This window comes from Pelodiscus sinensis, chromosome 27 (genome assembly GCF_052426305.1).
Source record: "Pelodiscus sinensis isolate ZL-2025 chromosome 27, ASM5242630v1, whole genome shotgun sequence".
Taxonomy (NCBI): domain Eukaryota; kingdom Metazoa; phylum Chordata; order Testudines; family Trionychidae; genus Pelodiscus; species Pelodiscus sinensis.
The window spans coordinates 18,597,573-18,611,813 of NC_143078.1; the positions used below are offsets into that span (position 1 = coordinate 18,597,573).

General features: G+C 59.1%; 1 protein-coding gene across 1 annotated transcript; it reads left to right on the plus strand.

Annotated features, from left to right (window-relative positions):
* Window positions 1–6,554: 6,554 nt before the first annotated feature.
* On the plus strand, window positions 6,555–13,967 carry ALX3 (ALX homeobox 3). Its single transcript, XM_089773568.1, has 3 exons — window positions 6,555–6,647; window positions 11,907–12,042; window positions 13,660–13,967. The coding sequence occupies exons 1-3, from the start codon at window positions 6,555–6,557 to the stop codon at window positions 13,965–13,967; spliced, it is 537 nt and encodes a 178-aa protein (XP_089629694.1).
* Window positions 13,968–14,241: the final 274 nt, after the last annotated feature.

A 14,241-nucleotide genomic window follows, 5' to 3' on the forward strand; every position in this document is an offset into this window, starting at 1 on the left:
GGGTCTCAATGCAGCTTTCTTCCTGTCTTGGGCCTTCCCCACTCGTTGGCAGGAGTCGCAGGACCGGCAGTACCGCTGGACAGCTGCAAACATCCCCGGCCAGTAGAAGTTTTGGAGCAGCCTCAGCCGCGTGCGCCGGATCCCCTGGTGTCCCGAGAACGGGATGTCATGGGCCAGGTGTAGCAGCTTGCGGCGATACCTTTGGGGAACCACCAGCTGCCGCTGGAGCCCCCACTTGCCTACCGTCCCGGGGGAAAGCCATTCCCGGTACAGAAATCCCCTCTCCCACCGGAACTTCTCCTGGCAATCTCCTCCTAGGGGTTGAGCGGCACCCAGGTCAGCCCGGTCCCTCAGGGCCTGCAAGGAGGGATCCGCTCGCACCTCCGCCTGGAATTCAGCGGCTGGGGCTGGGACAGGGCCGTGGTTCCCCCCACTGCCTAGGTCCAACTCTAGGTCTGCTGGGACGGGGCCCTGGGCCCCCTGTTGGGGAACCTCCTCGAGTTCCGGGCCGCCAGCCCCTTGCTTGCTCTGGCTACGGGTGGTGACCAGCGTCCTGTGGGGTCTGTCTGGCCACTCCTCTAGGTCACTCCCCATTAGCACGTCGGTGGGCAAGTGCGGGTGCACCCCCACTTCCTTGGGGCCCTCCTTGGCCTCCCATTTCAGATGCACCCTGGCTACGGGTACCTTAAAGGGGGTGCCGCCTATGCCCCTCAGTGTCAGCTGAGTGTCGTGTAGCATACGGTCTGAGCCCACTATGTCGGGCCGTGCCAGCGTCACCTCCGCCCCCGTGTCCCAGAAACCCGTAACCTTCCTACCATCCACCTCCAGGGGTACGAGGCAGTCCCTCCGTAGGGGCCGCCCTGCCCCCACCCGGTGCACGGATAAATCTGTCTCCCGAGGGTCAGACCTCCCAGGGGAGGTGCACTGAGCATCCTTCCCCCCTCCCCGAGCGGAGGTTTGCCGGCCAGCCCCTGCCACTGGGGCAGCCTGCCCTTCCTCCCGCCCCAGCCAGTTAACCCTGGAACGTCCCAGGTCATGGGACCTGTTCTTGCGCCTGGTGCATTGAGCCCTCTTGTGGCCTCGTTGCCCACAGCGATGGCAAGTTAGGTTCTGTGGGCCCATTCGGGTCGGATCTGCCCGGGCCCTGGCTGGTTTTCTGGGGTATCGATGACTGGTCCTGGTCCCTGGGGCTCGCCTCGGAGGTGTCTCTCTCCGTTGCTCCGCCGAGAACCGGTCTCTGCGCGATTCTCTTTCTCTCCGGGACTCCCGTTCACCCCCGGACCGGCTCTCCGTGAACTCATCCGCCAGTCTCCCGGCCTCCTGGGGGTTCTCTGGTCTCCGGTCCTTGAGCCACAGCCTCAGTTTGGGTGGGCACGCTTCATAGAACTGCTCCATCATGACCAGCTTGAGCAGCTCCTCTGTGGTCTGGGCTCCGACTCCAGACACCCACTTGCAGCAGTATTGCGCCAGGCGGGAGGCCAGGTCCACATAGGTCTCCCGTGGCCCTTTCTGTACCCCCCGGAACTTCTTCCTGTACATCTCGGGGGTCAGCCCGAACTTGTGCAGCAGGGCCTCCTTGACTCGGTTGTAATCCCCTGGCTGTAGGTCCTCCAGCTCACTGAGCACTCCGGCCGCCTCCTGGTTCAGTGCGGGGATGAGCTCCTGCAGCCAGTCAGCTGGGGGAACCCGTTGCAGTCCACAGGCCCTCTCAAAGGAGCTGAGGAACCCGTCTATGTCGCCCATGTCCTTCAATTGGGCCACCACGAGCCTCTCCAAGCATCTGGCAGTCCTGGGACCCTGTGGCCCATCCAGTCTTGGCACAGCCGGTGCCCCGCCGGTTCTCCGCTCTGCCATGGCCAGCTCATGCTGCCGCTGCCTCTCTCGATCTTGGCGTTCCTTCTCTCGGTCCTGGCGGTCCCTCTCTCGGTCCTCTACTTCCAATTCCTTGATCCGCAGCTGGATCTCCAGCCGCCGCAGCTCTGCTTGGCTGGCCCCTGCCCTAGATGGGCTGCAGCTTGCAGGCCTCCTGGGGGAAGCTGTCTCATCTCTCCGGTGAGTTCCAGCGCTCCTCCCCCTCTCTGAGCCTGACACACTCTCAGGGGGGGTCTGGCTGCTTCCCCTGGGGACAAGATCCTGGCCCTGTTGCTGGTCGTTCTCTTCTAGCTGAGCAATCAGCTGGGCCTTGGTTGCTTTCTGCACAGGCAAGCCCCTCTCTCTGCACAGCCCCACCAGCTCTGCCTTCAAGAGTCAGGCGTAGGCCATCTGCCCGCTGGTCCCCTCGGTGCAGACTCACCAGTCTAGTGCTGCAGCGCCCCACGATTCCCAGGAACCGCTTCGCTCTGTCTCCAGCACGCCTGGCTCCAGGGCTCTTGCTTCTACTGTGCCTTGTCGCTCACCGCTGGAAGCTCCATCCACGGGGTGCAGTGCATCCCACTCCTGACACCAGTGTGACGGCGCGTTGGGGGTTCCCCATCTCCTGCACCCCGAAATGGCACAAACAGACTGCACCAGCCAGTGGAATTGAGGGTGGTTTATTGCTCCTCCAGCACAGCGCAGCACAGATGTAATCTGGTTACAGGGACTGGGCTAGGATGCCTCAGGCCCCCTTGAGATGGGGGAGACTGGGCCCCTAAACTCCAGCCCCTTCCCCTAGGCTCTCCTCCATGCCCTCCGACAGCCAGCCACCAACTCACTAACTTCCAGCCCTGCCCCCCAGCCAGGGCAGCATCCACCTTCCTTTGTTCCTCTCCATGGGGGGTGTCTGGCCACTGGTTCAACAAGTTTGGCATTACCTCTGCCTAGCGAGGTTTTCCCTGCTGGGTCTTGCTCCAGACAGCAGGGGTCACCACAGCCCAGCAAGTACCCCCACTACGTCACAGGGGTCACACCCACCCTTCCGCTGGCCTTGATCTCTGGCCAGGGTCTCTCGGGCCGGGGCCATTAGCCCAGCGAGCCTTCTCTGGACAGCCAGGGCGGCTTCCACCCCCGATGCTCCATCCAGGGAGGTCTTCCCCTCCCATAACTCTCTCAGCAAGCCCAGAGGGTCCTCTATCTGGGGTAGAGACCCCCAAGCTGCTTTCCTACTGTCTTGGGCCTGCCCGCCCCTCTGGCAGGAGTCACAGGACCGGCAGTACCGCTGCACGGCTGTAAAGATTCCCGGCCAATAGAAGTGCTGGAGCAGCCTCAGCCGGGTGCTCCGGATCCCCCGGTGGCCCCCAACGGGGACGTCGTGGGCCAAATACAGCAGCTTGAGGCGATACTTTCGGGGGACGACCAGCTGCCGCTGGACCCTCCATGCCCTTGCCTTCCTGGGGGGAAGCCATTCCCGGAACAGGGACCCCTGCTCCTGCAGGAATCTCTCCTGGCCACCTCTCCCCTGGGGCTGAGCTGCATGGAGGCCAGCCTGGTCCCTCAGCCTCTGCAAGGAGGGGTCTGCCTGCACCTCAGCCTGGAATTCAGCCACTGAGGCAGGGATCGGGACCTGTTCCCCGGGAATGGCTTCCCCCCAGGCTTCCCTTCCTTTACCTAGGTCCGGAGTCCCAGCCTGGCTGGACCCCGTGTCCACTGGGATGGGACCCTGAGGACGCTGCCAGGAGTCCTTCCCTGGACCCACGTTGTCAGCCCCCCGCTGGCTCTGGCTCCGGGCGGTGACTAGAGCCCGCTGGGATTCATGGGGCCACTCCTCTAGGTCATTCCCCATCAGCACCTCGGTGGGCAAGTGCAGGTGCACCCCCACTTCCTTGAGGCCTTTCTTCGCCCCCCATTTCAGATGCACCCGGGCTACAGGCACCTTAAACGGGGACCCATCTATGCCCCTCAGGGTCAGCTGCGCGTGGGGTAGTATCCGCTCTGGGGCCACTATATCAGATCAGGCCAGAGTCTCCTCTGCCCCCGTGTCCCAGAAGCCCGTCACCTTCCTACCATCCACCTCCAGGGGTATGAGGCACTCGCTCCGCAGGGGCCGTCCTGCCCCCACCCGGTACACCGAGAAATCCGCCTCCCGAGGGTCAGACCTCCCAGGGAAGGTGCACTGAGCATCCTTCCCCTCTCTCTGAGCTGAGGTTTGCCTGCCAGCCCCTGCCTCTGGGGCAGCCTGCCCTTCCTCCCGCCCCAGCCAGTTAACCCTGGAAGGCCCCTGGTCCTGGGACCTGGTGCACTGAGCCCTCTTGTGGCCTTTTTGCCCACAGTGATGGCAAGTTAGGCTTTGGGCTGTCTCTGTCCAGGCCCTGGCTGGTTCTCTGGGGCACAGACAACTTGTTCCTTGGTCTCGCCCCGTGGTTGACTCCCTCCGTCACTCAGCCGAGAACCGGTCTCTGCGCGATTCCCTTTCTCTCCGGGACTCCCGTTCACACCCGGACCGGCTCTCCGTGAACTCATCCGCCAGCCTCCCGGCCTCCTGGGGGTTCTCTGGTCTCTGGTCCTTGAGCCACAGCCCCAGTTTGGGTGGGCACGCTTCATAGAACTGCTCCATCATGAACAGCTTGAGCAGCTCCTCTGCAGTCTGGGCTCTGACTCCAGACACCCACTTGCGGCAGTATCGCGCCAGGTGGGAGGCCAGATCCACATAGGTCTCCTGTGGCTCCTTCTGCACCCCCCAGAACGTCTTCCTGTACATCTCGGGGGTCAGCCCGAACTTGTGCAGCAGGGCCTCCTTGACTCGGTTGTAATCCCCTGGCTGTAGGTCCTCCAGCTGACTGAGCACTCCGGCCGCCTCCTGGCTCAGTGCGGGGACGAGCTCCTGTAGCCAGTCAGCTGGGGGGACCCGTTGCAGTCCACAGGCCCTCTCAAAGGAGCTGAGGAATCCGTCTATGTCGCCCATGTCCTTCAGTTGGGCCACCACGAGCCTCTCCAAGCGCCTGGCAGCCCCGGGACCCTGGGGCCCATCCGCACTTGGCGCAGCCGGTGCCCCGCCGGGTCTCCGCTCTGCCATGGCCAGCTCATGCTGTCGCTGCCTCTCTCGATCTTGGCGCTCCTTCTCTCGGTCCTGGCGCTCCTTCTCTCGGTCCTGCCGGTCCCTCTCTCGGTCCTCTACTTCCAATTCCTTGATCCGCAGCTGGATCTCCAGCCGCCGCAGCTCCGCTGGGCTGGCCCCTGCCCTAGATGGGCTACAGCTTGCAGGCCTCCTGGGGGAAGCTGTCTCATCTCTCCAGTGGGTTCCAGCGCTCCTCCCCCTCTCTGAGCCTGACACACTCTCAGGGGGGGTCTGGCTGCTTCCCCTGGGGACAAGATCCTGGCCCTGTGGCTGGTCATTCTCTTCCAGCTGGGCAATCAGCTGGGCCTTGGTTACTTTCTGCGCAGGCAAGCCCCTCTCTCTGCACAGCCCCACCAGCTCTGCCTTCAAGAGTCGGGCGTAGGCCATCTGCCCACTGGTCCCCTCGGTGCAGACTCACCAGTCTAGTGCTGCAGCGCCCCACGATTCCCAGGAACCGCTTCGCTCTGGCTCCAGCACGCCTGGCTCCAGGGCTCTTGCTTCTACTGCACCTTGTCACTTGCCGCTGGACGCTCCATCCACGGGGTGCAGTGCATCCCACTTCTGACACCAGTGTGACGGCACGTTGGGGGTCCCCCGTCTCCTGCACCCCGAAATGGCACCAACAGACTCCACCCACCAGTGGAATAGAGGAAGTTTATTGCCTCTCCAGGATACAGCACAGCACAGATGGAATCTGGTCACAGAGCTGGGCTAGGATGCCTCAGGCCCCCTTGAGATGGGGGAGACTGGGCCCCTAAACTCCAGCCCCTTTCCCTAGGCTGTCTCCTCCATGCTCACAGACAGCAACTAACCAACCCTCTTCCAGCCCTGCCCCCCAGCCAGGGCAGCATCCCCCTTCCTTTGTTCCTCTCCATGGGGGGTGTCTGGCCATACTGGTTGCATAGTGACTCATCCTGTTTTGCTGGGTCGTGGTACCCACGGCAGCCAGTGGGGGTTACCCCAGAGCCAGCAGCATAGAAACCAGCCAGGTACCCCCACTACGTCACAGCTTTTAATGGAAAAGTTTTCCGTTAAAAGCATTTTCGGAAAATCGCGTGTAGATTGGCAGGACACTTTTCCGCAAAAGCACTTTTTGCGGAAAAGCGTCCGTGGCCAATCTAGACGCGCTTTTCCGCAAAAAAGCCCCAATCGCCATTTTAGCCATCGGGGCTTTTTTCCGGAAAACAGCACTGTGCTGTGTACACTGGCCCTCTTGCGAAAATGATTTGCGCGAGAGGGCTTTTGCCCGAACAGGAGCAGCACAGTATTTCCGCAAGAACACGGATGATCTTACATGAGATCGTCAGTGCTTTTGCGGAAATTCAAGCGGCCAGTGTAGACAGCTGGCAAGTTTTTCCGCAAAAGCAGATGATTTTGCGGAAAAACTTGCCAGTCTAGACACAGCCCACAAGTGTGCAGGGGCAAGATTAGAAAGGCAAAGGCTCAAAACGAGCTCAGTCAAGCTAGAGACCCAAAGGGGAACAAGAAGACATTCTACAAATATATTAGAAGCAAGCGGGAGACCAAGGACAAGGTAGGCCCACTGCCCAGTGAAGAGGGAGAAATAACAGAAAATGTGGAAATGGCAACGGTGCTTAACGACTTTGTGTCGGTTTTCACCAAGAAGGCTGGTGGCGATAGGATGCCTACAAGAGTGAATGCCGGAGAAAAAGAGGTAGGTTCAGAAGTTAAAATAGGAAAAGAATTAGTTAAAAATTACTTAGAAAGGTGAGATGTCAGCGGGGCCTGATGAAATGCATCTTAGAATACTCAAGGAGCTGACAGAGGAGGTATCTGAGCCTTTAGCTAACATCTTAGAAAAGTCATGGAAGTCGAGAGAGATCCCAGAAGACTGGAAAAGGGCAAATCTAGAGCCCATCTATAAAAAGGGAAATAAGAACAACCCAGGAACCTACAGACCAGGCTGCTTAACTTCTGAGCCAGGACATATAATGGAGCGCCCGCCAGAAACAACACTGCCAACATCTCGCCACATAGCACCAAGCGGCAGTCACCCGCCGGGGCTCGCTCCCTGTCGGCACGCAGGCCAGCGCTGCCCTGACATCTGACGGAGAAGCTGCGGCTAGCTCCCCCAGGCACTGCCCAGGCCCCTGTGAATATGCTCGTTGTTAGAGTCTGGAGAACGTCAGGACAGAAGCAGCCTGGGGAAACCTGAGACCCAGGAATGCATGAGTGCGGCTGTGTGTGTGGCCACCCTACAGTAGCACAGCTACAGCGCTGCGGCTGGGCCTCTGTAGCACCATCGCGTGGGCACGTCCTTCACCCGCGGAAGGGATTTCTCATCGCTGTCATTATTGCCCCTCCCTGCGAGGCAGCAGCTGGGCAGGCGGAAGAATTGCATCAGTGTAGCTGCGTCTGCAGCGAGGGATAGATAGAGCTATGCCAGGCCGGGGCGAAATCTTTCACAGGCCTGAGCGATGGAGCTAAGTCAACTTAGTGTGGCGGCGTAGACAAGGCCATCGTGGGGATATAAAAATAAGCAGTCACCACAGCAAGGCGTGTTCTGTGTGTTACGACAACAGGGAGTCCTCTGGCACTTACGGGGGGAGGGGTAGCTCAGTGGTTTGAGCATTGGCCTGCTAAACCCAGGGCTGTGAGTTCAATCCTTGTGGAGGCCATTTAGGGATTTGGGGCAAAAATTTGTCAGGGATGGTGCTTGGTCCTGCTGTGAAGGCAGGGGCCTGGACTCAATGACCTTTCAAGGTCCCTTCCAGTCCTAGGAGACAGGCAATCTCCATTAATTAATTTACTTTGGGGAGTTGCGCAGCAGCATTTGTGGGTAAAACCCACTTTGTCAGAGGCATGAAAGCTTGTGCCCAAACCCATGTGTGAGTCTCTAAGGTGCCAATGGATTCCTTGCTGGTTCTGCTGAAACAGACTCACCTGGCTGCCCCTCTGAGATCTTGTACTATGGGGGAGAGAGGCTAATTTCCCTGGCTCTGCTGCAGCCTTTAAGGTGAACCCGGTGCTAGTGACTGAATTCCTCACCGGCAGGCCAAGGCCCAGGGCCAGGTATGGGGGGCTCCAGAGCCGCATTATGACTTTCGTGGGCCCTCGGCACTTTTGCCTTCGTGGGCCACATCCTCCATAAAAAAATATTACAAATTATTTTTGATATAACTTTAAATACTTCAACATTTTATTTATTTTCTGTTTTAGGCAAAATGTAATAGATTTTCTTCAACCCTAAAAGTTCATTTTTTTTCTTCTGATTTTAAAAGAAATTAAAACATTTTCGTGGGCCCCTAAAAGTATGGTGGGGCCTAGGCACTGTGCCTGCTGTGCCTAATGGATGAGTCGGCCCTGGGGGGCTCGGCTATGAGCCCTGGACGGGGCAGAGCCTCGGGCAGAAGGGTGGGGCCAAAGACAAGAGGGGTGGAGTCAATGACAGAAGGGCGGGGCCACTGACAGTCATTCCTTAGCGCCACCTGAGTGCAGTGCTGGGACTTCCCCTTCTCCCCCACCAGCCTTCAGAGCCACCAAGCAGCGCTCCCATGGCAATTCAAAGGGCCCGGTGCTTCGGCCGCTGCCACCAGGCCCTATGCAACTGCTCCCTTTGCCCCCTCCGGCACGAGGCCTGCCCTTGTTATGCAGAGAACAGGGACAGCGAAGGAAATGGCCCCACACGCCACCTGTCCCGTGCCCAGTAGGCCTGGCCCCTCCCGGCGCTGTCTCCAGTCAGTCCCTGGCCCTGCCGCCACGGGAGCCAGACAGACACAGCTCTTGCAGGGCTACCGGCACTCGGCCGCTAGGAGCTGGTCCGTCAGCAGCAGGCACGGCCTGGAACAGGCTCCCAGACCCTGCCAGCCACCCAGCCCGGAGCTGCTGGCCAGGAGACACAGGCTCCGAGCCGCGCCCTTGACCCGCCACCTGCAAAGGCGCAGCCTGAGTCTGCGATTCACCAGCCAGGGGCTGGGTGGGCCGACGTCGGTGCGTCCCTGAGCAGCCGCTCGGGTCTGCCTATGGCCCTTGTGCCTCAGCCAGACCAGTTTCTAGTCTCCCCCTCCTGGGTGAAGGCAGCGTCCAGTCCAGGGACAGTCCCGAGGCCTGTCAGAGGCTGGGAATGGGTGACGGGGGTAGGGGCTGTCCCGTTGTGATTCCCTGTTGTGTTCACTCCCTCTGGGCCTCCGGGCCGTGGTCACTGCCGGCCGACAGGCCCCTGGGCTGGGCAGGCCTTTGTCTGACCCAGCCTGGCCGCTCCAGCCTGACTCTAGACCCACTATGGCCTTTGCCCAGAGCTTCCCACGGGGCTCCCCAACCTCTAGTCTGGGTTCCAGCCCAGGAGCTGATGACAATGGTCTGCTTCTCCTGCTTCCTGCCTCCTGCCTCCTGCCTCCCGGCCTTCTCCAGCCCCCGCAGAATGGGGGCACGGGAGACACAAAGCACAAGGCCCATCCCTGGGCTTCCTCCTGGGGGTGCAGGATGGGCCACAGTCCTGCTCAGCCTGCACAAGGCAGCGTTGCCAGTAACCCCCTGCCAGCAGCTAGAGGGGCGAGATCGGACCATCTCCCAGGGCTGAGCCTGGATTCCCTGCTGGCCTCCTGGGTTCAGTTTTGGGCCCCCTTGGGGTTGGTACGAGACCAAATCCATTTCCACCCATGGGAGGACTGAAGGGTGGAGCCCAGATGAAACCAGTTGAAGCAGCAGCGGTGCTCTGTAGGGAAAAGCCCAGCTGACAAGGGCTCAGCCCAGGGCTCCCTGGGGTATGTCTACACTACAGAGTTAGTTCGAACTAACTTTCATAGGCGCTACACTAGCGCTCCATTCGAACTTAATTCGAACTAACGGAGCGCTTAGTTCGAACTAGATAATCCTCATTCCACGAGGATTAAGCCTAGTTCGAACTAGCTAGTTCGAATTAAGGGGTGTGTAGCCCCTTAATTCGAACTAGTGGGAGGCTAGCCCTTCCCAGGTTTCCCTGGTGGCCACTCTGGCCAACACCAGGGAAACTCGTCTGCCCCCCTCCCGGCCCCGGACCCCTTAAAGGGGCACGGGCTGGCTACGGTGCCCGTGCCAGGTGCAAGCCTGCCAGCACCCAGCCAGCAGACCCTGCACCTGGCACGGATCGAGCCACCCACCCGATGCCCCCCAGCCCTCCCACTCTTCCCAGGACCAGGCTGGCGGCTCCCGGGAGCTTGCCCGGGACCACAAGAGGCGGGCACCCGCCTGGGCTAGTGTGGACATCGTGGACCTCGTCCACGATCTCCGCACTAGGCACAGGAAAGTGGCTGGCTAGGGCAGGAGAGCTGCCAGCCTGGCCACCCAGGAGCAGGTGTGCATGAAAATCAAGGGGGTCCACTGAGACCCCCAACCCTGAGCCCTGAGCTTACAATGGCCGTCCTGGGTCAGACCAAAGGTCCATCTAGCCCAGTAGCCTGTCTGCCGACAGCGGCCAACCCTAGGTACCCTGGAGGGGATGGACCGAAGACAGTGACCAAGCCATTTGTCTCGTGCCATCCCTCTCCAGCCTTCCACAAACCTTGGGCAGGGACACCATTTCTACCCCCTGGCTAATACCACTCCATGGACCCAACCTCCATGACTTGATCTCACTTCCCTTTAAACTCTGTTCCAGTTCTAGCCTTCACAGCCTCCTGCAGCAAGGAGTTCCACAGGTTGACTCTTTGCTTTGTGAAGAACAACTTTCTGTTACTAGTTTGAAGCCTGCTACCCATTCCTTTCCTTTGGTGTCCTCTAGTCCTTCTTTATGGGAACTAATGAACTTTTCTGTATGCACCCTCTCCACCCAACTCCTGCTTTTAGAGACCTCTATCCTGTCCCCCCTCCGTCTCCTCTTTTCTAAGCTGAAAAGTCCCAGTCGCTTTAGCCTCTCTTCATATGGGACCTGTTCCCAACCCCTGATCATTTTTGTTGCCCTCCCCTCTCCCAGCCTCTCTCTTCCCCTCTCCCACCTCCCAGTCTCCCCCAGTTTTGTTCAATAAAGACAGATTCCATTTTGGAAGACACGTTATCTTTATTTTGTACATCAGGAAAGGGGGCTAGGGAAGGGTAAGTGGAAGGAGGTGAGGGAGGAATGGGGTACGAGACCCCGATGAGGAGGACTGGGCTGGCTCTGCGGGCTTCTGGGGGTGGAAGCTCTCCTGCAGCCCCCCAATTGCCCCCTCTCCCCAGATGGCAGCCTGCGGCAAGTGCAGCCGGGCTGATGGCCGAGTGCTGTGATGTGCCGAGTGTGGGTACTCCGGGCACTCCAAGCCAGGACTGCTTTACAAGCGGGGAACCCTGAGAACTGTCTGTCCGGGGTGGGGGTCGGGACCCTTTAAGCACAGCCCTCGGCTAGCCTGAGGCAGCATCTCCACGCTCTAAGTCCTCCTCTGATTCCAGCCATCCTTAAGCCCAGTTCAGGATCCACTTAATGTGGACGCGCTAGTTCGAATTAGCAAAATGCTAATTCGAACTAGTTTTTAGTTCTAGATGCGTTAGTTCGAATTAGCGCTGTAGTGTAGATGTACCCTGGGAGACTACCCAGGGGAGAGCCAAATGCCGCCCAGCTGATTAGCAGAGCGCCCACAGCCAGCAGGGTGTGTGTCTCCTGGTGGTGCACATCCACACAGGCCTCAGTGTGCAGAACAGAATTTATTCCACATATAGATGGAAAACATGAATGGAAACATTGTGTGAGTACCGCACATTTCACTGCAGAATCCCCCCTTAGCAGCCAAAATAAGTCCTCTGCACCATACCTCATATGACACAGACCCCCTGGATACTGCAGTGCTCCCTAAGGCCCTGCCACATATTCCTTGGGGGTCTCTTATCTCCTGCCCCTGTAAGCCCTTGGTAGGTCTAAAGTTGATCCCTTTCCACTGGGGCTCTGCTAGCGCTGCCCCTTGGCTGGCTCCATGTCTCTGTGAATGACAGTCCGAGCTCACCTGGCATTTGCACCGTTTCCCAGGTTTGGTTCCAGAATCGGCGAGCCAAGTGGCGGAAACGGGAACATTATGGGAAAATCCAGGAGGCGAGGCATCCCTTCGCAGCCACCTACGGCCTCTCTGTGCTGCCCAGGGCTGACAGCTACCCTCAGGTACAGGGCCAGCCCTCACTCCCCTCAGAACACACTGGGTCGCATTCGGGTCTCACGTCCACAGGTGTAACCTGGGGGTGCGGTTACTGCTGCCTGCGGCCGTGTGAATGGGCAGGCCAGTAGGCCCCGGCTCCCTCCGAAAGGGGAAAACTGCAGCAGTGGACAATGTCGTTTCCACAAAACTGACATCTTCCAAGGGGAGATTTTTGTTTTTTTCCTAAAATTGTTTGATTTTTGGTCAAGGAAAAACTGGAACAAACTCTCTGGGGCCGTTCTACCTGACTCAGCGCTTCTCCCTCGGGGGAGCGGCCGCACCGTTCTTCCCTCACCCTGGCACCCCGTCTAAGCTGGCCTCCCTCTTTCCCAGCCACTACCCAGCTCTCCCCCCGGCTGGGTTTCTTCTTCCTCTGTAACAAGGCCTGGCCGCCCTGCCGGTGGCTGGGATTATTGGCCTCTCTCATAGACTCAGACTCCTAGACTGTAAGGTCAGAAGGGACCATTCTGATCATCTAGTCTGACCCCCTGCACAGTGCAGGCCACAGAATCTCACCCACCCCTCCCAGAATAATCCTCTCACCGATATCTCCGATATTGAAGCCTTCAAATACTTTGAAGACCCCAAGACGCAGAGAATCCTCCAGCTGTGATCTGTGCCCCATGCTACAGAGGAAGGCAAAAAACCTCCAGGGCCGCTGCCACTCTACCCTGGAGGAAAATTCCTTCCCGACCCCAAATATGGCGACCAGCTAAACCCTGAGCATGTGGGCAAGACTCACCAGCCAGACACCCAGAAAGTTCTCTATAGTAACTTCTATCATCCCTCCATTGACCTATTTCCACTGATAATGAATGGTCAATTAGTTACCAAGATCCTGTTATCTCATCAACCCATCCCCTTCATAAACCCATCTAGTTTAATCTTGAAGCCAGATAGATCTTTTGCCCCCACTGCTTCCCTTGGAAGGCCGTTCCAGAACCTCACTCCTCTAATGGTTAGAAACCTTCGTCTAATCTCGAGTCTAAACTTCCTACTAGCCAGCTTATATCCATTTGTTCTTGTGTCCACATTGGTATTAAGCTTAAATAATTCCTCTCCCTCCCTGGTATTTATCCCTCTAATATATTTAAAGAGTGCAATCATGTCCCCCCTCAGCCTTCTTTTGGTTAAAGTAAACAAGCCAAGCTCCTTGAGTCTCCTCTCGGGTCCACATTAACCCGTAGAGCCAGGTGTACAGCCCCCCCAGCACAATCTCTCATGATCCCCCGAGTCTCCCCACCGGTGGAGTGGCATCATGGGAAACGTAGTCCATCAAGGGCATTCTAGGGCCCAAACGGCCACGCCCAGGAGGCAGCGGCCCCACGTGGGAACACAGGCTAATGCTGAATCGGCTCTTTTTGACATTTCCGACTCAAAATGTCAGTGGTTGTTATGGAAACAGCACCAGGGCAATTCATTGGGGGAAGGGGGTCAGTTCATGGTAAGCCTGGGAAGTTGAAACTGGAATTCCCAGGGAGGGGAGGGATGGAAATTTCCGTTTGCACTCTGCCGCGCTCCAGCCCGGCCGCAGGAGGGACCAGGCGCCCAGCTGCTAACCCAGCCTCCTCTGCCTGTTTCTCGTTTCAGCTGCAGAACAACCTGTGGCCCAGCGCAGGCGCGGGGAGCCCGGCAGGCCCCTGCCTGATGCCCCCGAGAGCGTCCCTTCCCCCTGCGTGTCTCCATACCCCCACGCCCATGGGACCATCGCTGAGTTCATGGGCATCCCTGGTTCTCCCAGCCACCACCACGGGATCAACTCCCTCTGCGGCTTCCCGCCTTCCCTCAGCAGCCCCGGCTTCGAGCCCCTGCCGGACAGCAACCGCAAGTCCCCGGGCCTCGGCACGCTGGGGAGGAGACCCAAAGAGCCCGCCGGCCTGCTGGACTGGACCACGTGAGGACACAGCCGCCCGGCGGGGTGGGGGCAGAGCGCACCCAGGCTGTGCTTTTCCTCCCCTGGCTCAGGACCTGCAGCTGCCGCCTCAGAGGGCCTGACCTACTGTGGAGCCCAGTAGCCCCTGCCTCCTGGTCGTGGTTGTGGTGCCGTGTTGCCAGCCCCAGGGATTCCTGCAGGGCTCTTCCTCTCACGCTCTTCTTTGGTCCCCCTTCCAGAATCCCCAGGGCAGCGCCACATTTTCCACCCTGGCGGCCCCACAGCCAGGGTAGCAAGTG